Source organism: Aulostomus chinensis, chromosome 24, assembly GCF_037954235.1.
Source record: "Aulostomus chinensis isolate RoL2024-O1b breed Wild chromosome 24, RoL_Achi_v1.0, whole genome shotgun sequence".
Classification (NCBI taxonomy): Eukaryota; Metazoa; Chordata; class Actinopteri; order Syngnathiformes; family Aulostomidae; genus Aulostomus; species Aulostomus chinensis.
In genome coordinates this window covers 7,153,179-7,175,240 of record NC_141343.1, presented here as the reverse complement: position 1 = coordinate 7,175,240, position 22,062 = coordinate 7,153,179, and the positions used below count along the sequence as shown (strand labels likewise).

The window sequence follows — 22,062 nt, the reverse complement described above, 5'->3', positions numbered from 1 at the left end:
GTTCACGGTACGTCAGGAATGTACAACTTTAATCTTTGTATCATGTGCTTGTGATTCTGTTTTCCATCTGAATTGAGTAGAAAATAATTCCTTCGATAATGAAAAAACTGTGAATATATTATTAATTTATTATTTAAATGGATAGATTTTTTTTTAACAACAAATGTTTTTATTTTATTTTACCACAGTTTTAATAGAACTTTCATAATCTTCATCAATCATAAAAGACACAAATCTGAGGTAAGTTTTTAGATATCCTTGGAGTATTTTTACTGCTCTGTACAGGACTGTATCCGTAGTAATCCTGCTGTTTTGCCGCAGGATATGAAGGCAACACCGGGACGTCCGAGTGGTGCGTTCAGGAAAGCGGGATGTGATTGGACGCTGCAGCGAGTTAAGCAGCTTCCCCTCCCCCTTCCTCTTTTGGGAATCCCCGAACAACGTGCTCGGACTTTTCTTCAAAATATTTTGGGCATTATTCGATCGTTTCAGCTCGCCTACTTTACCCTGACAGGTGACTCATTCTCAGTGACAGTGGTAGCGGGACGGACTGAGTAAGCAAACCGTGTGGTGGCACCGCCATGCCGCCAGTTGACCCCCGGGAGAGCGACTCATTTGTCCGACAAAGAAAGTTTGACGCTAGTTTCGCTAACTAGTTCAGCGGTGTCCAAAACGTAGAGCTCGCGTTGTTAGCTTGCTAGGCTAACAGGAAGCGGCTAATAACAAACAACCGTTGTATTGTTAAGATGCCAACAGAACTGATGTTGAATATGCGACTTCCGTGCCGAAGAAGGAGCTTTTAACGGTTTTTATCGAGTCATGTTTGTGATCGAGCGAAGCTCCATTCAGCGAGCGTAGGCCAGCTCGAGAGAAAAATGCTAGCTAGCTAGCTTTAGCAGCTTGTTTTGATTTTCACGTTGAGTTTGTGTGGTTGTCCGCAAAGTCGGTTAGTGGAAGGTTAATTTCAATCAAGTAGATTATGGGTAAAATAAATAAAGTGATGTGGTTTGACAGTCGGTAACTCCACGTGATAAGTTAGCATTAGCCCGGAGGAAGGGAGGGAGGCCTAACTTGGAGTGAATTCAACTTTGTATACTTGCTTTTCCCGTAGTGCAGCGATCAGATTTAACGTTTACACTTCACCTGAGGAATGTGTGGAGATTTACACAGATTTTTCATTGATAATTTTACCTTTATTGCTAGTTATTTGTTTCAGCTGGGGGGGGGGGGGCGTTGATGAATTTGTTATTTTGAATATAACGATATTCGATTAATTGATTTTAGGTTAGTTATTTGAATTCATGAGTTATACTCTTGCGTTGAGTATTATGAGATATCGAAGTAAATATCTCTGAGTAAAATCCTCAAGTAGACTTTTTTGGGAATGCATGACAGGACTTCAGGCCTGGTAAAATGATTTTCCAAATGCTCCGACCGTTTTATTTTAGAATTGAAGCAATAATTATTTGAATAACATGAATAGGTTGGTAGATGCTTATAAACGAATTGTATAACCTGCAGCTTCACTCTGTCTTATAAGTGAAATATGTGGGGGGGGGGTGGCAGACCTTTAGAAATATTTTTTTTAACCGGTTTAGTAAATTATTGCCTTACTCATGTTACACAGGTTCTATTGGGGCTTGTGAAAGATAAATCTGTCTGACCTTTGTTTTTTGCAGTCTCAACTGAAGTCTTCACTTCCTGTCGCTTCCTTGCAGTCTTCCTGCCTCTCGGCTCTTCCTGACTTTTTTTTTCTCTCAACTGGGAAAAGAGGGAAATAAAGGATGGAAGAGCAAGGGTACAACAGTCTGCCTCTGAGCCAGAGCCTGCCTGACTCCTTCATTGAATTGTGGGAGAGCGTGTAAGTTGTTGTTAATAGCAGGTTAAATTTGAAAAACAAATTGGAATTGTTAAAATAAGCTAATCTGACTCTAATTGTGTCTGTAGGGTGACTGCCTCCATCGGCACAATTCCCCCTGTGGCAACGGAGGGGAGGCCCGACGCTGGAAACATGGAGATGCCGGTATGTAGGTCTCCTGGAGGAGGAACTTGTGTCACCTAGAAGCAGAGCTGTCAGACTGACTCAAGTCTCCGTTGCAGATCATCAGTGATGAGGCACTGGCTGAGAACTTTGACGAAAAGCTGTTTGAGCTGCTTCCTGAAGTCTCCACCCGAGATAGCGCGTCCACCCAAGATGGCGTTTCCCCCCTGACCCCCACTGTCCCCGTCACCACGGACCATCCGGGAGAATACGGCTTTCAGCTGCACTTCCAGCAGACCGGCACGGCCAAGTCGGTCAACTTCACTGTGAGCAATCCCACACTCGAGCTCTCAGGATTCAGAAATGGAATGTGAAGAGATGAAGGAGTGCTTAGCAGCCCGCAGATACAAATTGTTCCCTCAATTTATTTATTTTGAGGCTTTTAAATCTAAATAGTTCCCTCAACTACTACTTGTGTGAACAAGTTTGTTTTTTTCTGGCCTAATTTTTTTCCCCTCTCTTGTCTCTACACACAAACACACACATTGATCTCCGGTCACTTAAGGGCTTTATATACTGTACTTTTCAGGTACAAAATCTCAGCCTAAATGTGGCCACACACACCAGATATCTGATCCCATCTCCTCTGATCGGTCAGAGTGGAATTCTCAGTCATTTCAGGATTAAATTTTTTTTTAATTTCTGCGCTTGAAGCAGTCATTTTCTTTGAATAAAGTCGATCTAAATTCCTCACGCGTGTTTAAATCCCGTGTGGGCCAAACCTGCAGTAGCGGCGGGCTGCTGTGTCCGCCCGGAGACAAAAGGGACGTGGAGAGCCGCTGGCATGGTGGAGCGCAGAACCACAAGACTGCAATAGGATGGAGGCAGAAAGTACAGCTCCTGTCGGCCGATGGAGGAACTCAGTCGGTTAAACTTTAGGAGGTTTACAGGGAAGGTGTTGCTATTCAGGGGAGTCACTCAGGACAGAAATCACCACTCAATCCTCTGTGTGAGAAAAGTGAGGCTCTCAAACATTTGAATAACCGCGAAAGCAAAGCATCTTACCATGCCGCGCGCTCAAATCCCCTCAGAGGTCTTGGTGCCATCCATGTGGAATCTTTATTCATTCTGGCGTTTTCGCTAAAGTTTAACGTGCAGAGTTTGTCACCACTTCCCAAGAGCCAATTGCGGTCAGCTTCCTACGCTGACTCACCCAGCAGCTCGCCGCCATTGGCCAGTTCAGATGAGGTTTGGGTGGTCTACCCTGAAAGTCCTGCCCACGTGACTTGCACTCCGGTGTGTGAGTGTGAGCGCTGCAGCGCAGCTCTGACATGACGGGACATGTTCCTGCATCGGCTTCCTGCAGCACTGAAGGGGTTAAAAACGCGTGAAAGGGAGGTTAAAAAGAACAGATTATTTAGAGAGACTTGAGATTCTTTTAACAAATTTGACAGTGGAAGACCATTGTTTCAGATGGTTCCTGTGTCCCTGCGAAGGACAGACGGGTAACACCGGCTCTACGTTTGCTCCCCCTTTAGTTTTCAGAGCTGCTCAACAAACTGTACTGCCAGCTGGCCAAGACCAGCCCCGTGGAGGTGCTGGTCAGCAAGGAGCCCCCCCGGGGCGCCGTGCTCAGAGCCACCGCCGTGTATAAGAAGACGGAGCACGTGGCCGACGTGGTGCGCCGATGCCCCCACCACCAGAACGAGGACGGTAAGAGTAGGCACAGGCGTTCTACCACGCATGGGAGGACGTGGCTGCTTTTCAAGTAATCATGAATGTTTTCTTGCGGTTCAGCGGCGGAGCATCGCAGCCATTTGATCAGAATGGAGGGTAGCGAGAGGGCTCAGTATTTTGAAGATCCGCACACGAAGAGGCAGAGTGTGACCGTCCCATACGAGCCCCCGCAGGTATACACCTCCCCCTCCCCCCCATAGATGCCTGGAGGGGAAATACAAACACAAGAAACACAACATGCGACACGCAGAACTTCAGTGTCAGTCGCTGCTGCGGTCTCTAACGCGTCTGCTGTTCTCTTCCTCAGCTGGGCTGCGAGTCCACCACCATCCTGCTGAGCTTCATGTGCAACAGCTCCTGCATGGGGGGGATGAACCGCCGCCCCATCCTCACCATCCTGACCCTGGAGACCCCTGAGTAGGTCCACATCCCTCTCTGACTCCACCCACTGATTCAAAACTCCCCGTTTGATCAGACGATAATAACAACCACATGATGGAAAAGGCAGCTGCGAGGGTGGTGGTGTTTCTCAACTACTGGGCAGGGGTCCACAGGTGGGCCGTGAGCACCCTCTAGTGGGCTGCGAAACTGCGCCGAGTCAAAAATCTCACTTTTCTTTTCCTTTTTGAGGAAACTTACTTTTTAGATTGGTAGAGTAATCAGTCATAAAATATGAAGTCGTCGTTTTCAGATGCTAAGTAGAAAGCTAATGCTAACATTAGCCTGGCGTGTGGATGGAGCGCTTGAGGTACACCCCAATAACATTTCAAAGATCCTGTTTTTTTTTCCGTTGTACATAACATAATACTTGTTCTTGAGATATTTGAAATAGATGATTAGAATAAAACGGATTCCCCCCCCAAAAAACTTGGATTTTTTTTTTTTTTAGTGTCCTGTTAGCAGAATGAAGACTGATTAAATAGGAGACGTGGCGTAACTGGATGTCGTATTTATCAGCAGAGGAGTTTCCTTTGTCGGTTGTTGTGCTACCCACGATGCCCCCCACCCTCACTTAAGACTGTCCTTGACTGTTAAGGGGCCTGGTTTTGGGGCGGAGGTGCTTCGAGGTGCGCATCTGTGCGTGTCCAGGCCGAGATCGCAAAACCGAAGAGGGCAACCACAACAAACAGCAGAGCGGCACCAAACAGACCAAGAAGAGAAGTGAGTAGCTGTCCGGTAGGTTTTTAACGTGGAGGCTGCGCTCGCCGCCATAGTGAAGCGAACATCCCTGTCTTTCAGAGAGCACCCCCGTTCCTGACACCACCTCCACCAAGAAGTCCAAATCTGCTTCCAGTGCTGAGGAGGAGGATAAAGAGGTGTTCCCGCTATACGTAAGTCTCACTCACACACACACACACACGTGTGTATTAAGCTGGATGCTCTGACTTCCCGAGCTTGTAAATATCTGAGCTGTGTTCTGGCCTGCAGGTTCGTGGGCGCGAGCGTTACGAATGGTTAAAGAGGATCAACGACGGGCTGGAGCTGCTCGACAAAGAAGCGTAAGACGGCTCTCTTCAAATTAGAAGATGTTGAAGACGTCTTTCGACGTTTCCACGGTGACACGTCTTCATTTGTACGTGTGTCTCCACAGCAAAACCAAGAGCAGCAGCGTGTCGGTGAAACAAGAGTTGTCCGTTCCCTCCAGCGGGAAGCGGCTGCTGTACCGCGGCGAGAGGAGCAACAGCGACTGACTCCATCGCTCCAGCTCATCTCCTTCTGAGTTGAAATCAGGTTTTTTTTAACGGTGTAATAAAAAAAAGAGAGAGAGAGAGAGAAAATTAAAAAAAGAAATCAGGTTTTTCTCCCCCACAGCTCCTCTTGCTTCAGCTTGACGCAAAACCAACAAACACTTGAGAGAGAGAGAGAGAGAGAACACAGGAGGGAGGGCCGGTCCTCTTCAAGGGGGGGGGGGGGGGGGGGGGGGGGCTGGATTATTGGATTATCAGTGTTAATTCTGGCAGGGACTCTCAACTGATTTTTAAAATTCAGCCATGTTGCCAGTTGAAGTATTTTCTCGTCCTTTTTTTTTTTTTTTTTTTTTTGGTCGCTTATGGTCCGTCAGAACGGTGTTAAAGACCTCCATTCCTTCCTCGCCAGTAATTAAAGCCACCGAGGTCTCATCCCAACTCCGGTCACTGCCGTTAGTTTGAACAGGCGTTGGGATATTTGTTGTTCCGTTACCGTGCCGATAGCATTTAAATCACTTGGTGGTTTGAAATGTAAAATGAAAACAAAGTCCCAGTGTTTGTGTGATGTCCTTGAAAGGAAAAAAAAAACACACACACACAAAAAAGTCAGTGGAACTTCTTCCGCTTCCATCGCTGTAGATTCAGAAGGTGAGTTGCTGGCCGGCCCGCCCAAACCTCCTTTTTTATTTGAGTGAAGTTCTCTCAATGAAACCCTGAAGACTGAGAGCAAGATGATTTCATTTCACTGGACCTTTTTTTTAACAACTTGTAACGAGTCCCATCCATTATCTCTCCTGCTGTTGATGGAATATTTCCAATTTTTCTGACTTTTTGTATCAGCACTTGAGTTTCTGGTGACCAATCACTGTCCTCCCAGTACAACCATGTCATTTGTTTGTTTGTTTGTTTTATTTTTTCACTGCCAAAAAGTATAGTAAAGGCATTTCTTCATTTTTGTTTCTGTAACTGTGTAGATTATTTTTGGGATGTTAGTTTTGTATAAGAGGTTTCTACTATATTTTTCATTGTTCCTTGTTTTTGTTTTTTCCTACTAATCTGCATGATATTACTTAAAAGCTTAAAGCAAAAAAAAGCAAAAATAAAGGCATATTATAAAACACTTTCTGTTGTATTTGTTACATTAGTTCCCTTTTTTTTGAGGGGGGGGGGTTGTTTGCATTTTTCGGGAGATGGATGCAAATTCAGAAGTCTTAAAAGTTAATCATCTCTAACAGTAAATGGAGCCTTGTTCCTGCAGTCAAATGTAAATTTTCTTATTTGGTGTGTGTGTGTGTGTGTGTGTGTGCGTGCATGTCTCACGTCTCAGGCTATCCTGTGAGCATTAAGGACTGGGTGCATCTGTAGACTGAGGACAGATGTCCACACCTGACAAGTTTCTATAGATATTGTTTTAAAGTGGCTGAGATTCACTGGAGACCGACATGGGGAAGTTCTCTCTCCAGGCTACGGCCTGCATGCTAAGTTGTTGGGGTGAGTTTTATCTACTTCATTTGTTTTGTGCTGAAGCGAACTGGAAGAGTTGAGAGTTGGTAGTTTTTTTTTTTATTATCGATCATTCTCGTGTGCCTAGAAAATGCAGTGAAAGGGCATGAAAATTCCCCACGGCTCCAACATGAAGGTCGATTTACATTTGTCCCTATTTTTGTCTGTTAAAAAAACCCAAATACTAACTATTCCACGGGATGTAAAACCGGTTAGAGCAGCCAAGCCTCGGCATTTGTGAAGCTAAAACTGTAAACAAGTCATGACGTAATGCTGAGAGTGTAAATGGTTTGATTAGAGAAAGTGATGATTATTTATTGGCGTGTTTAAAGAGATCCTAACTGGATTGTTTGACTCGCACCTGTCTTCGTCTTCACCGGTTCCTCCCAGCCCTGGTGCTGATGGACGGCGCCGCGGAGAGAGAGTACTTTCCCCTGCGCATGAATTTCTCCTGGGATCAAGCTAGGAACCACTGCCAGGTAAAACACCAGGGAGAAGAAGTGTGAAAAATACGAAAAAGGTTGTTGTTACAGATCAGTTAAAAGCCTTTTAGTATTTTTTTTTTCTTTTGCTTGTTAAAATCCTGTTTTCACAACAAGCTCAATTCAGGATTTCTCTCAGAAATATGAACAAGAACTTAAAAAAAACTTCAGGAAATAATCAGGAATCCACCAAAAACTCAGACCCCCTCCCTGAAACCTAAACCCCCGCTTTAGAACATCACGGTATCAGTGGCGGTTTCGAGGCTTATTGAATGATCCTATAACTGATGGGACGTTTCTGAGGGAATCAGAAATGTTGACGGGAGGTCAGCGGGGTCCATCTTATGGGAAGCATTAATATCTGAGGTGGCACGTCAATGGATTTATTTAGTTTCACCTCAGAATACAGCTGGATTCAGTTCAATAAAATGGTGTTGAATCCTAACCCTGCCAGTGTCACCAAACTTGTAGGTGTTACAGAGTTATTAGAACTCTGCTTAATGTCCTAGTGTAGAGAATAAGATCTCCACGTATTGAGGCTGATGTTTCAGCTCTTCTCTAAAAGTTGACTTTTACAAATACAGGTGTGTTTCAAAGACCTGGTGACCCTCACCCCTGACAACATCCAAATCATCACCAAGAATCTCAGCTCTGACTACTGGATTGGCCTCCGGAAGAACTCCAACATGAGTTCCCCCTGGTCCCACTGGGCTAATGGTGATCTGTTGACCTTCCAAAACTGGAACCCCGGTTGGCCAGTGTTGAAATCCTCCACTCCCAGAAACGATTGCTGCAGCTGTGCTGCTGCAGACACAAGTTCAACTCCATGGAACAACATCACAAACCCATATACCACAGATTTTCCCGGATGGAACAACATCACAAAGCAAAATACGACAGATTTTCCTGGGTGGAACAACATCACAAACCAAAAAAATTCAGAAATGACTACAGTTGGACTCCCGGAGACCAAGATAAGTCCTAAACTAAGCCCTACAAAGTCAAGTCCTACCAAGTTAAGTCCTACAAAGTCAAGTCCTACCTGGCTACCAGAGGAGGCAACATGTGCACAATCAGTTACGATATTCCCAGATGAAACCGATCCTAAGTACATTGAAGATTCTTGTGTGGCCATGCTGAGCTTTGGTGCTTGGGTTGAAAAGGACTGCACAGATCACCTGCCTTTTATCTGCTATGAAGGTAGGCTTCATTTAAAGCAACTCTCTTTTTTTTTAAATTCTAAAAACGACCAACATTTGACTGTGAAATCGCACCAAATTCAGCACTACACTTACAAAGTTTCATAAATCAAAATTTTTGTTGTGTTGATTTTCAGTTCTTCGAAAAACAACTATAAAACTTTCTTTCTTGAAATGTTCTTCAGTGCAAATTATTTATGTCCATTATTGTTCTGCTCAATTCAGCCAAGTTTCAACTCCCATATGAAGACAGATTTTGTCAAAAGTAGCCTCCTTTCTCTTGAAAACATGTACATTTGCAGATGATGCAGTCTTTTATATTTAAGGGAGGAGACCAATTTCTGAGGCAGTAATTGATTCTCAACTTGTTCTATCATAGGACTAATGTTGTACTACACAAGGACTGTATTCCTCCACTAAAGGAAATGAAGCCAAACCCAAAGTTTACAAAACAAATGCATTTTTTTGCAAGGTTTACCACTGAGGCCCAAAATTGAATGGGTTCTTCCTTGGTCCATGCTATACCGCTTCGTCGTATTTGGTAAAAGTTTGATGGATCTTGATAAAAAGAAAAGAAAATACAGCGTTAACGGCTATGTTGTTAAAATTGGCATTGACGTGGCACATAATCAATCATTATTAGCAATTAAACATGTTTTATTGGAGTTTCCTTCTGGAGCTTCCAGCTTCTATGGGTATTTCCACCAGCCATGATCACCCACTGCCTAAACCATGCTTCTATTTCCACGCACAGATTCATTTTCAGGGGAAATTCATGTCACAAATGTGACTTCCACAAGTGCTGTTCTGATGTTGCCCGACAGGCCCGATGGCATCAGCCATTACCGTTTCGAGGTCAATGGCAAAGAGGAAACAGACAACCACACTGATCTGATCCACCTTGTCAAACTGACACAAGGCACACGCTACTCAGTCAAGGCGTTCCCTGTCAAGTGTAGCAGAGACCTCAACCCTTTTGCGGCCGACTTTTACACCCGTGAGTATTCATCTCAGCAGCTTCAACTGTACAGGCGGGAATGAGTGAATCTGATTACAGATGCATCATAACATTGATTGTACTGAGGAAGTTAAGTAGCTATTAATGGGACTGACCTCCACAGTTATATTTTTTTAGGACCAGAACATGCTCGGTTGCCCCCCCCCCCCTGCAAACCCACCTTGGATCCAAAAACAGGCTGATATTTAAGGCCCTTTTTTTCCAGTTTTTTTCACCGATTACTTCCCGGTATTTTTAAAAGATACGTTTGTTTTCTGCTCACGCAAGAAGACAAGTAAAACTCCAGAAAAAAGCTTGTGGTTTAAAAAATATTTGCACTACATCAAATTTTCACTTGTAACATTTTTATTGTAACCCTTATTTTGAAAAGCTAAACATATAAAATGCTTTTTTTTTTCTCTTCGGTTTCTTTTATTTCAGGGCCTAACAGAGTCGAGAATCTTACGATCACGGCAACAGACACATCTGCATCCTTAAATTGGATCAAACCAGCTGGGGACTTAGATTTCTATCTCATCGAGGTCTCCGATCGTCAGTTTAAAAGCTGCAATGTGTCCATAGAGATTGACAGCTTGTTACCTGGAAACCTCTATACATTCACCGTCCTTGCTCAAGTTAACAACACACAGGGTGAAAAAACGGAAAAAGACGAATACACCAGTGAGTACCAACCAATTAAAAATTCTTATTTTATTATCTGCCAGATAATTTAGAAAGTTGCACGCGTAGGGACGTCTTTGATATTCATCTTTTTGCTTCCAGAGCCTGGAAAAGTATCCTGCTTGAATGTGTCTGATTATACGGAGAACTCACTTCAGCTCAAATGGTTGCCACCTAAAGGCCACTTCTCAGAATTCAGGGTGAAGTGTGAGTATGACAACAGGTAAATTGATGTCTGACTAATCTCTATAAACAGATTGTGTATATTCATACAGAATCTGTAGGTGACAGAGAAAATGGTGGGACAGTGACGTTTTTATTGTTTCAGTTTGAGCAGCTTTGACCAATTTCAAACTGCTACCTGAGTGTTAACTGTTTTTTTTTTGTTTTTTTTTTAAACTTTCCATTCGTATTTGTCATCTTTCAACTCAATGCAAATCTTTCAAGTTGTTACATGGGTTGTATACAATGAGGGACTGACGGATCAAGGAAGTCCTGGACCAGATATCTGCTGGCTTCACCAGAAACCCTCTAGACTGTCAGATGTAGCTGATGGGTTCTGGGATTGATGCTTGAGAAGTACAGTAGAGGTTGGAGCGATGTCACATCAGGTCAGTAATAAGAATCCGCCATCCTAAAAAGTTCACAAGAACTGGAGACTTGATTTAGAAAACGCGGGACGCCTAAAATTGTTCCCTTGAGGGTCCAAAAACTAAAACCGAATGGTGGGTCACAGGCAAAAAGCAAGGAAGTTTCAGAGATTGCTAGGATTTACTTATTTAGTTTTTTGTAAGTTTGGGGTGTTTATGTGCTCGCAACTTCTCTTTTGTTCAGAAATAAACTACAAATAAATGTTGTTATTATTCATTCTACATGGAAATAACGCCTCCTATCAGAACTGACATCTATGTGAAAAATCCCCAAGCGGACATTCCAGACCTGCCAGCAGGCACCAAGGTAACGCTGTATGTGACGGCGCTGGTCAATAACAGGACTCTGGAGGGAGACAATGCAACTGTGGTTGGCTACACTGGTAACTCTGATAGTACAAAATCTCTGTCCTGTTTTGTTAAATATCATCAATGTGATTGCATGACTCCATCCTAGCTCCTGGACCCATCACAAGTCTGACTGTGACAACAACCGAGAACTGCCTCAATGCCAGCTGGAGCCCTCCTGCAGGAGCCAGTGACCAAGTGTCCTCTTTCACTGTGTATCTCAGACCAAGCGGCAGCCAGGAGACAGAAAGAGAAAAAGTGACTGTCAGTCATCATGTATATTTCGACGGGCTGAAGTCTGGAGAAAATTACACAGTGAGCGTCGAAAGCGTAAAAGAAAGTTCAAGGGGTCAGCAAGTGGAATGCTCTAATTTCACTTGTGAGTAACTCTGTGTGTGTGTGTGTGTGTGTGTGTGTGTGTGTGTGTGTGTGTGTGAGAGAAAGAGAGAGAGAGTGCTTATTGTCCATCCGCCCCAGTGTTGTACAAGAAGACAGATACACTTCACTCTTCTGTGGCTGCATACAAACTGACAGAGACGAGCTGACCGCTAGTTAGCTTAGCACTATAGTGACAAAATGAATAAAAAGCACTTTTCTTCTAAGTTGTCTTTACCATTGTATTGATATAACTAGGGTCTGAATATGAATTGATAGGCGACTCTTAATGGAAGTACGCCAACACTTCCTACCGACAACCATTCATTGCGCTAAGCTACATAGCAGTTAGCTAGTTAGCAGCCCATGTCCCCAAAAGTAGTGTGCCTTTAATCCTGCCTAGTCCGTCACAAATCACACTGAGAAAAAAAACCAAACACTGAATATAAAAACACATTGCAGTGACGAACGTTAAAAAAAAAATACTGTCAACAAATGATGAAAATATCTGAAACTTTTATAAACAAAATGTCATTTTACATAAAGCAAAAACACATCCTTTTGCCCCTCTTTCTTCAGTGCCTTCCAAGCCTACGGATGCCAACGTCACCTACGCCAACAAAAGTCACATCATAGTTAAGTGGAAGGCCCCTGACAACATCGGCATACCCGTGTACGTGGTCAACATCAGCAACGGTGTTTGGGACTACACCAAGAGTGACACGGTGACAAACCAAACCAGCTTTGTGTTCCCCAATTTGAAATCAGGAACCACCTACAAGATTAAGGTTCAAACACAGGCGAATGATTGGTTAAGCCTTCCTGAAACTGTGGAGGGGACAACAGGTGAGACCGTCGTCCTTAAAAAAGAAAAACCTCTACAAATGGGATTTCTCAGAAGTACAAAATTCTGAGGGTGTTGTTTCTTTTTGGTGTCAGTTGAATGAGGATTCACGAAGGAGAGAATAAGATTCAAGGTCTTGTCAGACGTCTGCGGAAGCCGAGAGTTACCATGCTTGTAATTAATGTTTAACGGCGTTACCTTGAGATCCCGGGGTTAATTAAATCAATTGTCTTGAGGAAACAGAAAGTAGATTTCTCAAGACTACAACTCTGTGATGGAGACGTCAAAAACAGTTTGATCAAACCTGATTTCAACCTTCAAGAAGCCCAGCGCAGACCGACTGGGACGTTATCTCTCACGTCAAAACTGCCGTCTACGCGTGCTGGCGCTGCCCTCCTCATCTCCCATGAACTAAGAGGAGAAAATATTTCCTTCCCTCCTAAGTGCTTTAACGAGACAACCCTTCCCGTCAAGATTTTCCAACGATCCGTGTCATCACTTTAGTCGAGCGCCCTCTACTGTATGGAGATTTTCCATGAAACCATTTCAAAAGCTGGCAGAGGGAGCGTTAAATTAAATGAGTGTACCAAGCAGACACAAGAAAACAACAAAAAAGGCGAGGCATATTTTGAAGATAAGATTGCATGCTTGGTTATCTGTTCATCTACCATGATCGCTGCATCCGTAGAGTCGTACAAAGCTTTTTGGCTTTGTTAGATATTCCAAGTTTTCGAAACTCTGAATATAAAAACCCAAACTGAACCACATAGAAATGTGGTACAAAAGTGTCTCACTGTCATGGCCTCTCATATCTGAGCAGGTGTCTAGTCCCTGTCTGACCTCCACAACCATGATGGTGTATTTACAGGCTGTTTCCTTCCTCTTCTTATGTCCAACCACCTCTGTCCCCTAGATGCTGAGAAGAGGACGATCAATCTGTCGATGATGTGCTCCTCAAAAACTCCCCTCTTGTGTGACAAAGAGAAGGGGACGGTATTTAATGATGTACGTCAGTTATAACACGTGAGACACGCTGTTGGTTTTCGATGAAAAAAAATACCACTTTTTTATGTTCACAAAATGGAGTAACTTTGATGTCTACTAAACTGGATTAATTTGGGTGTGTGTGCGTGTGTGTGTGTGTGTGTGTGTGTGTGTGCGTGTGTGTGTGTGTGTGTGTGTGTCCCCTTCTTAGAGACAGAACACACATGTGAACCAACCTTTGACAAATCATAGCACTGTAAGGACATTTTGACTTGTGAGGACATTGTGGACAACCCTCAGAACATTAAAGGCAGCTCAAATGTCTGGACGAGGTGTTTGAGTGCGATCAGCGTTAGGGTTAAGCATTTATTTGTGATGGTTAAAGTTGGGGTAAAAGGCTTGGGAAGGCATTACGTTAATGATAGTCCTCAGAGAGATAGAAACACAAGTACGTGTATGTGTAACTTTCTATTCTTTTTACCAAACTTGACAAAACACAGCACTGTAAGGACACTTGGACTTTGGAGGACATTTCACAACTTGGAAGGGCTGGTGCAAGGGCCAAGACTTTGTTTTCAGTCAGAGGTTAGAATTAAGTGTTGGGTATGGACCCTGTTAAAATGGAACCTGGAAGTGTTTCTTTCAAAATAAAAGCCTCAAAATAGAAACACCTCTACATGGGAAGAATTCACAACAGTCAGGGTTAGTAAAGGTCTAGGGAAGGGATAATGTCAATGAAAGTCCTTAATATATTTATACGAGTGTTTTTGTGTTTGTGTTTGTGTGTGTGTGAGTGTGTGCGTGCATGCGTACGTGCGTGTGTGTTTGTGTATTAATCATTTTCCATTCCATTGAATTCGTTTTAATATTTGTGTTTTTTTCTGTTGTTGTTGTAGTTGAAATCATTTTTGAAACAGGAGCTGCCGGATGTTTTCTGGGATTTGGAGCAAGATGGAGCATCAAATGACTCAAAACGTTTCTCTTTAAGTGGTTAAGTGATCCTCAGAGTCTTGTGTCTTATTGTTGAAGCCAAAAAGTTTTTTGTGTTTTTTTAATCTGTAGAATTCAAATGATATAATTTTGTCATTCGTGATAACATCCTGTTAGAATTCGTGAAATATAATTAACATTTTACATTTTAATTTACAATTTTTTAATCAAAAAGTGTTATATAATATTTATTTGATTCCTCTGATTTTTTTTTCTCATGTTTTTTTAAAACATTTTTATTTCCAATGAAAAACAAAAGACATATGGTTGTTAAAATAATAAACCTGATCAATTATACATCCAAACTTTTGCTTTGTAAGTGCAAATAATGAGAAACGAAGACATATTTTTGATGCAATCTTGAACATTTATATATTTTTGTTTGTTGTTGTTATGCTGAGAGAAATTGCATTACAATGTGTGCAATGTTTTAATGGATAATGAATGAAATATGCACTAACAGTACACTGTTGTGTCAGGTTTACTCCAAGTTTCCTGCTCCATTGCTTGCAAAAATTATAACATAATTCAGTTTAATGTTAAATAAATGAGCTCAGACGAACAACAGCAGTTACACAAATCAATAAATGTAAAACGGAAAAGAATAATTCATTTTTACATACTCAAAAGCAGCCATTCATAAATGAATAACGATTTTTCTTTATTCTGCATAAATTTTTTTTAAACGCATACAACTTTAATCAAACAGGTGAGAATGACATAGTATTTATCTATATAATTAATAAATAAATATACTTTCATATAATTCTACTTTAGCATGGCCCACAGTGAGGCAGAGCAAATAAATGCTCTGTTTATATACACTAAACATGGTTGTAACCAGAAATTGTAAAAAAAAAATTAAAAAAAATAATAAAATGAAATAAAAAAGAAAATGAATAGTGAATCTTTGTGGTTTTACATAATAGCAAAACAGTAATACATCAGATTTCACATTATTCTCCCAAATCTCAACATATGATTAAAATTAATATGGTATTTAAAAAAAAAACTATTTTCAAAAAACAAAAAAATGTATTCATATTAGCTCTTGCATCCCATAATGTCAAGACTAAAGTTACAGTGTGTTGCTCTATGTATTTTTTAGTCTGTAAAGGTTGTATGCTATTGTATATGCAAAATCTTCTTAATGTCTTATTACTGTTATATTATTGTCATTGTTATCATTATTACTTGGCTAAAAAGTTTCGACAAAAAAAATTGCTGCCATAGATTTTTGAGCCTAAATCAAGACATATTTTTTTGTGAATGAAATGTGTGCCCAGTTTTTTTTTAAAGTAAATTATAATTAAATATAAAAAATAAAATAAATTCAATAGCCTTAGAATGTGTTTTACATATATAAATGTAGCTTATTTATGGATAAACTCACTTGCTACTTTTCTTTCAGATGTGAAATGTATGGTGATATGATAAGATGTTAGATTAAAAGTCAAACAAATATGACAAATTTATTAAATATTTATTTTTGGCATCACAAAGTGCATGTATGCTTGTAGAAGGAGTATATTTTTGCATATGAAGGGCAACAGTGGAAAACTGACTGACATATTCTGCTTGTTAACTTTAATAGCCTAGCTTACTCTTAAAATCCACTTTTAAATATTCCTCAGTTTGTGTAACTCAAAATCTGACAAAAAAACTTACATATTTTAGAGTGCCATAATCAGATACATATTTAATACAGATATTATTTCTCAGCACTTTGATATGATTAAGCCAGGCCTCCACAATCAGTTTGTAACTGAAGCTAAACAGATTTTGAATTCTGACTATTTTTTTTTTAAGGAAATTCAGAGTAATATCTAAAGTAACATTTAGAGAAGGTAAATTCCTCAGAATTGTTTTTGAACATCAGTTCTTTATCAACTTAACTGATAATTTCACTTCTGGATTCAAAATCAACTTTTTTCAATCTTCTTCCAAGTTTATATTTTGGTCGGCGGGATGATTTTCATGAGCGTGCGGCCATCCAGGGGGGCAAACAGAGGGTACAGCTTCCCTTTGAAGTTACTAGTGAAGGTGTAGATGTGGGACTTGGTCTCGGCATTGTAGAAGGAGATTTGACCTTCTTCATAGTCTAAGTAGATCCCCATCCGTTGTGGGACCAGGCCGATTGGCAGCTGGGTCTCTGGCTTGGTACAGGCGTAGAACTGGTGTGTGCTGCGCCACAGGGCCCAGTAGCCTCTCTTTGGGGTCATGGGGAAGCGGCCTTGACGTTGGGAGTCGACAGTGGTCAGTCCTACACGCCAGTAGCCGTTGTTGACTATGTCCACCTCCCAATAGTGGCGGCCACTGCTGTAGCCCTCCCAGCCCAGCACGCAGGGCCAGCTGTCGAAGCGCTGAGAGCTGTAGGGCAGGTCGGCCTCTGACAAACCCTCCTGGACTCGACGCTGGTCGTCTGACAGCAGCAGCCATGGGTGGTTGGTCATCGGGTCAAGAATCACATCAGCTAGTAGCATGAAGTGAGACAGTTGGCACAAGTGAGCATTGATCATTTCTCTGTTGTTTTGTGAGATACAGAAAGAAATAGAGGTTGTTCTTACCTGCTGCACTGCAGATCCAACTCCAAACTGAAAATGGAGAAACAGCCGTTATATTATTATTTCATATAAAGTAGATGAGGGAAGTACCCTCATGCTAGTGTTTCTGAAGATGTTTGTTTGTACGTCTGTTGCTAGGATTATGCAAAAAACAACAACAACAACAAACAAACCATGAAGATGAATTTCACCAAACTACCAAACGTGAGGGAGGGGTGTAGAACGGATCAATGAAGCATCCCTTAGATTTGGGGGCAGACCCTTTAAACATAACTAAAAACTGCCTTTTTTTCAGATTCGGTTTAGTGGAGTCGACTTAGGGCACGGTATGCACCCTCACAGTGACTTCATGTTTGTGACTGGTTTAGTTTATGGGAACTGGACTCCTCCTGGAGTCATTATTCAGTTGAACTGAATTGATTCTGAGTACTCACCTGAGTTTGGGATGTATCTTGGAGTTCCAGCTTTCCAGGTGCGTTGCTTTGCTAGGAGCCATAACTGTGGAACCATCCTCTAAAAGTGAAATAAAGATCGAACGTAAGTATGTTTTCCATTTTTACTCTCATTTTTCTCAAGACCCGCAGATTTTAATATAGAACCATAAGGTTTGAGTAATAAACCACTGACTACTTATTGCTGGCTGAGATTAGAGACACAGACATAATGAGAGCAAAGTTCTCTGCACCATTTCACAGTTGGTTGACACAGTTACAAAACAGTGACACAGCAATTGTGGAGTATCACATTCATGCCTAAACTCAAACAGAAAAAGTAGAATAAAATAAAGGCGAATAATCCTTCAATTTTCACGAAGATTATAGCGACAAACACCACAGTATCGTCTGCATATGGGATGATGGTTTATCTCCAATCCAGGTTGGTTTTATTAGCACATGCACTTTATCAGGGTTATATAAAGTGAAGCACATTATAAAAGCAGGGTCAGATCAAACCACTGGTTATGTAAAAGTTTATAAGCTGGTCATGTCTGCATGTCAGTTAGGCTGCAGGCTGGACTTTGTTTTATTGCTTCACGTAAAATGAAACGGTTGATCGTCAAGCTACTTTAATCATCACTCTTTTATTAGATCTACTCATCTTTTAAATGCTTTAACGCTAAACAATCTTTTATTTCTCTTATTCAAATGTTATTGTTCTTTAGCATTCTGACTCCTGCTCCCTTATTTGTTTGTCAAAAAAGTTCATTGCATGAAATGCATCAAATGTGCTCTACTGCACATTTTCAGAGGATTTGTGCTATAAATCTGATTAAATATAATGTGGAAAAAAATAGATTCTTTATCGGACCAAAAAATTGTAATTTTTTTTTTTGTAACTGTGTGTGACTCACCATGCTGTCTTCCTTGAGCAGAGACCAGGTGATGAACTCGAGCAGAGGCAGCAGGTTGACCAGTCGTTTCTTCTTCAGGCCCAGCAGGCGCAACACTTTACCCAGCTCTTCGCTTTGCACACCACAATTCTGCAAAGACACACACACACACACACACACTCGTCTCTTCATTTCCTCACTACTTAGGAAAGTACTCAGACATCTCCACGATGATTCCTCACCTCAGAGGCCTTCTGCAACTCCTTCGCCCACTCCATGATCCTCAGTTGTCCTTCCTCGCTGGCTTGCGGATCTTTCTCATTTTCACATTCTCGCTTCTCAGGCAACAAGAAGGTTTGACTGAGGATCTAAAGACACAAAACTGGTGAGTACAATTTCATATATTTTGGGAAAATTTGCTCAGAAGTATTATCACTGACTTTATCAACATTGTGGAGTTCATTGGCCCACTCCAAGATCAGCTTCCGGCTCTCCTCCAGACTTCGCTCAATACGGTGGTCGGCACTCTCTGTCTTACTGGTGCCCTCGTCAGGCTCACCTCCACCCCGCTGAAACATTAATGGTGTTTGACGGTTATTTCAATGAGAGGTCAAAGTGAGTGACATTATTTTAACAATTAAGACCTCTTGTAAAAAATAATGACGCCAATAAAACATCCCCCCTCATCATGCTGGCTCAGGGTGTGTGCATCTACGTGCGTCATGCAATCAGGTCGTAAAAGACTTTAACAGCATCTGCTGATCCAGTTACCCAAGTGTGACCGTTATCTAGTCTTTCCAGACATGAACTTTGTCTCATGGATAGAGTCATTACATAAGGTGGAACAAGACTAAAGCTGCACATTTGTGTGGTTTCTCTTTTGTTGAAGGAATGAAGCTGTAAAATAGAGGCTGGCTGACCTTGCAAACTTGGTCGACTTGCTCCTTCCAGTGCTGGATGAACTGAACACACTCCTGCAGGCTGCGCAGGTCCCTCAAGCTGCTCTGTCGAGGGTGTTGCTGTTGGGCACAAATCCAGGGTTCAAAGTGCGCTCAAGCTTTTGGGTCAAAGTGAAATCGTCCAAATTTCAAACGTACCTGTGAGTGGCTGGTGAGGTTGTTGGTATTGGCGGGTCTGCTGGGGGCTGAGCTGTGGGCCTGGACGTTCTCCTTAGGTAGGGTCCAGCGAACAGCTCCAATGGAGCTGCTCTGGGTGGTGCAGGCCTCCTCCACCTTCTGCAGTAAACTCACCTCTGCAGGAGAAAAGATGACATATTGAATCACAGCTTTCACAGTCACATTGGCCGCATTGGGGTCAATGATATCTTGGTTATTGATGTAGCAGCTATAAAAATTTATGAGGGTTTCCATGACTTTACATTTTCTCCTCACCACAGTCAAAGATATCGGACATAAACTGGATTAAAACTTACTTCTGTTTGATTTTAAGATGCTCTTCATCTCCATGGTGGATTTCTCACGACTGTGGAGATCAAATAACAATGTTCACAGCTTATCTTTTATTTATTTTTTGAAACATGATAAGGTTAAAAAATATAAACTATCACCAAACACAATAGCTCCAAAAAGACAGGTGCAGTAAAATAAACGCAAACTATTTTTTCGAAGTATGTTCCTTGCTCTTTGGAAAGCAACAAATATGGAAATAAAAGCTGTTACGCACTATAAATCATTTAATGTTATAGTTAAGATGCACCAGTACAATTATGTATTATCTTTAAAGGATTATTTGACTAAATCGGTGTAATTGTTTCAACTGAAAAATTGTGTTGTGTTCTTTTTGCTCTTTCTTTTCTTTTTCACAGATGCACTGTTTGCGAAATCTTTGGCTCACCAATTTTTTTCAACCAATGAAACTGTGATGTGACGACAATAATAATGATATATATATATATATATATGTGTGTGTGTGTGTGTGTTTATAAATGTATATATGTATATGTATATATAAATATATATACATGTATATATGTATGTATATGTATATATAAATATATATACATGTATATATGTATGTATATGTATATATAAATATATACATGTATATATGTATGTATATGTATATATAAATATATATACATGTATATATGTATGTATATGTATATATAAATATATACATGTATATATGTATGTATATGTAAATATATATACATGTATATAGGTATATACACATATACCTATATACACACATAGATATGTTTGTGTGTATATATGTATATACATATGTGTCTGACACACATATGTATATACATATATACATATACATATATGCATTTATATAAAAATATATATAAAGGTCTCTTCAATCAAATTATATATGTTTGTAATATATTGTAAACAAATATTTTTCGATATTTAACAGAACATCCCTACAAGGTAACAGTGGGTCCATAGATTTTAAAATCGCGTACAAACAATCAAAACTACAGAATATTAATATAAAATCAAGCAGAGGCATCAAACCAGTTGCATTTATAACATGAATAATCGACTCGACATAAAACATCCTATCTAGATATTAAAAATCTATTAAAGTTCATAAGATAATCACATGCAAACAAATAATACTTGAGTTAAGAATGTAGATTCATGGATCACACAGATTGGCGACAGAAAAATCAGTAGATGGTCTATAACCTCATTCATTCGTCTGCGTACCTTGTGTTGGGGAGCGCTGGTGCCGCTCTGCAGGTGGAGAAGACTGACAGCCTCTTCTGCTTGTCTAATCTATTTGTTCCCTCTTCGGACTGCCCCGATCTTTGGACTCTTCCTTTATTGCCAACTGAGAAATTGTGAGAGGAAAAAAAAACCAACGTAGCTTCCTGGCAGCAGCTGGCACGTTCACCCAGCTGAGATATTTTATAAGGACTGTTGACTTTGGATATCACACGCAAGTATCACACAAATGCTGCTCTGATTTCCCTGCCAAGTTCCTGTAAGTTTCCCTCACGTGCACGTCACTGGCAACGCGAGGTTCAATCAAATTGATCTGAAACGTTGAAGTATGAGAAAATAAATGCAAAACACATAAAAAATATATCCATTGAGATTATGTGAGTTTTGATCCACGTTTGATACTGAATGAAGGATTTCTAGAGCGAATACTTAAGGGAGAGCCAAACCTTTATCTTTGGAGGGGCTAATACTTGTGGTTGATTAAAGTGTTTTGTACCACTGTCCCTGCCTACTCTTTTTTATTTGAAAAAAAAATTATATTCACAAAAGAAAAATGAATCATACAATTGAGTAGTTTTCTCTTTTCACTTCCAACACAGCACGGCAATGTAAAATTAAGAAAAATCAGAAATGGCCCACTAACAACCACGTCAACCGTGCTGAGCTCATCCTCGTCCTCCTCTGCTTATCCAGTTGGTCCGGGTTGCGGGGGCAGCAAGGAAGCCCAGACTGTCCCCGGCCACGTCCACCAGCTCTTCCAAAGGAATCCCACGGCATTCCCAAACCAGCTGAGAGATATAAACCCTCCAGCGTGTCCTGGGTCTGCCCTGAGGCCTCGACCCGGTTGGTCATGCCTGGAAAACCTCCCGAGGGAGGCGTCCAGGAGGTGTCCTCACCAGATGCCCGAACCACCTCAACTGACTCCTCTTGACATGGACGAGCAGCGGCTCTACTCTGAGCCCCTCCCCAATGACTGAGCTTCTCACCCTGTCTCTAAGGGAGAGCCCAGCCAC

General features: G+C 41.3%; 4 protein-coding genes across 7 annotated transcripts; 3 read left to right on the top strand and 1 right to left on the bottom strand.

Annotated features, from left to right (window-relative positions):
• The first annotated feature begins 367 nt into the window (after window positions 1-367).
• Window positions 368-5,618, top strand: tp53 (tumor protein p53). Of its 4 annotated transcripts, none has more exons than XM_086197353.1 (11): window positions 368-514; window positions 1,680-1,861; window positions 1,948-2,023; window positions 2,101-2,307; window positions 3,520-3,694; window positions 3,779-3,891; window positions 4,026-4,135; window positions 4,755-4,879; window positions 4,958-5,049; window positions 5,147-5,217; window positions 5,310-5,618. In XM_086197353.1, the coding sequence occupies exons 2-11, from the start codon at window positions 1,785-1,787 to the stop codon at window positions 5,407-5,409; spliced, it is 1,146 nt and encodes a 381-aa protein (XP_086053479.1). In that variant the 5' UTR covers window positions 368-514; window positions 1,680-1,784; the 3' UTR covers window positions 5,410-5,618. The 4 variants fall into 4 exon arrangements, with proteins under 4 accessions (XP_086053479.1, XP_086053481.1, XP_086053480.1 ...); XM_086197355.1 differs by having other exon boundaries at window positions 380-514; window positions 1,719-1,861; XM_086197354.1 differs by having other exon boundaries at window positions 415-554.
• A 1,660-nt stretch (window positions 5,619-7,278) lies between these two features.
• On the top strand, window positions 7,279-10,495 carry LOC147238573 (uncharacterized). Its single transcript, XM_086198246.1, has 5 exons — window positions 7,279-7,388; window positions 7,976-8,591; window positions 9,345-9,587; window positions 10,029-10,268; window positions 10,371-10,495. The coding sequence occupies exons 1-5, from the start codon at window positions 7,311-7,313 to the stop codon at window positions 10,493-10,495; spliced, it is 1,302 nt and encodes a 433-aa protein (XP_086054372.1). The 5' UTR covers window positions 7,279-7,310.
• Window positions 10,496-10,562: 67 nt separating this feature from the next.
• On the top strand, window positions 10,563-14,704 carry LOC147238572 (receptor-type tyrosine-protein phosphatase H-like). Its single transcript, XM_086197690.1, has 5 exons — window positions 10,563-11,301; window positions 11,376-11,645; window positions 12,221-12,487; window positions 13,399-13,490; window positions 14,366-14,704. The coding sequence occupies exons 1-5, from the start codon at window positions 11,142-11,144 to the stop codon at window positions 14,462-14,464; spliced, it is 888 nt and encodes a 295-aa protein (XP_086053816.1). The 5' UTR covers window positions 10,563-11,141; the 3' UTR covers window positions 14,465-14,704.
• A 736-nt stretch (window positions 14,705-15,440) lies between these two features.
• LOC147238571 (uncharacterized) lies at window positions 15,441-21,263 on the bottom strand. Its single transcript, XM_086197351.1, has 10 exons — window positions 21,032-21,263; window positions 19,786-19,835; window positions 19,451-19,605; window positions 19,274-19,372; window positions 18,794-18,922; window positions 18,596-18,721; window positions 18,375-18,503; window positions 17,458-17,536; window positions 17,027-17,053; window positions 15,441-16,932 (listed from the first exon to the last, which is right to left on the bottom strand). The coding sequence occupies exons 2-10, from the start codon at window positions 19,817-19,819 to the stop codon at window positions 16,409-16,411; spliced, it is 1,302 nt and encodes a 433-aa protein (XP_086053477.1). The 5' UTR covers window positions 19,820-19,835; window positions 21,032-21,263; the 3' UTR covers window positions 15,441-16,408.
• Between the last annotated feature and the right edge of the window lie 799 nt (window positions 21,264-22,062).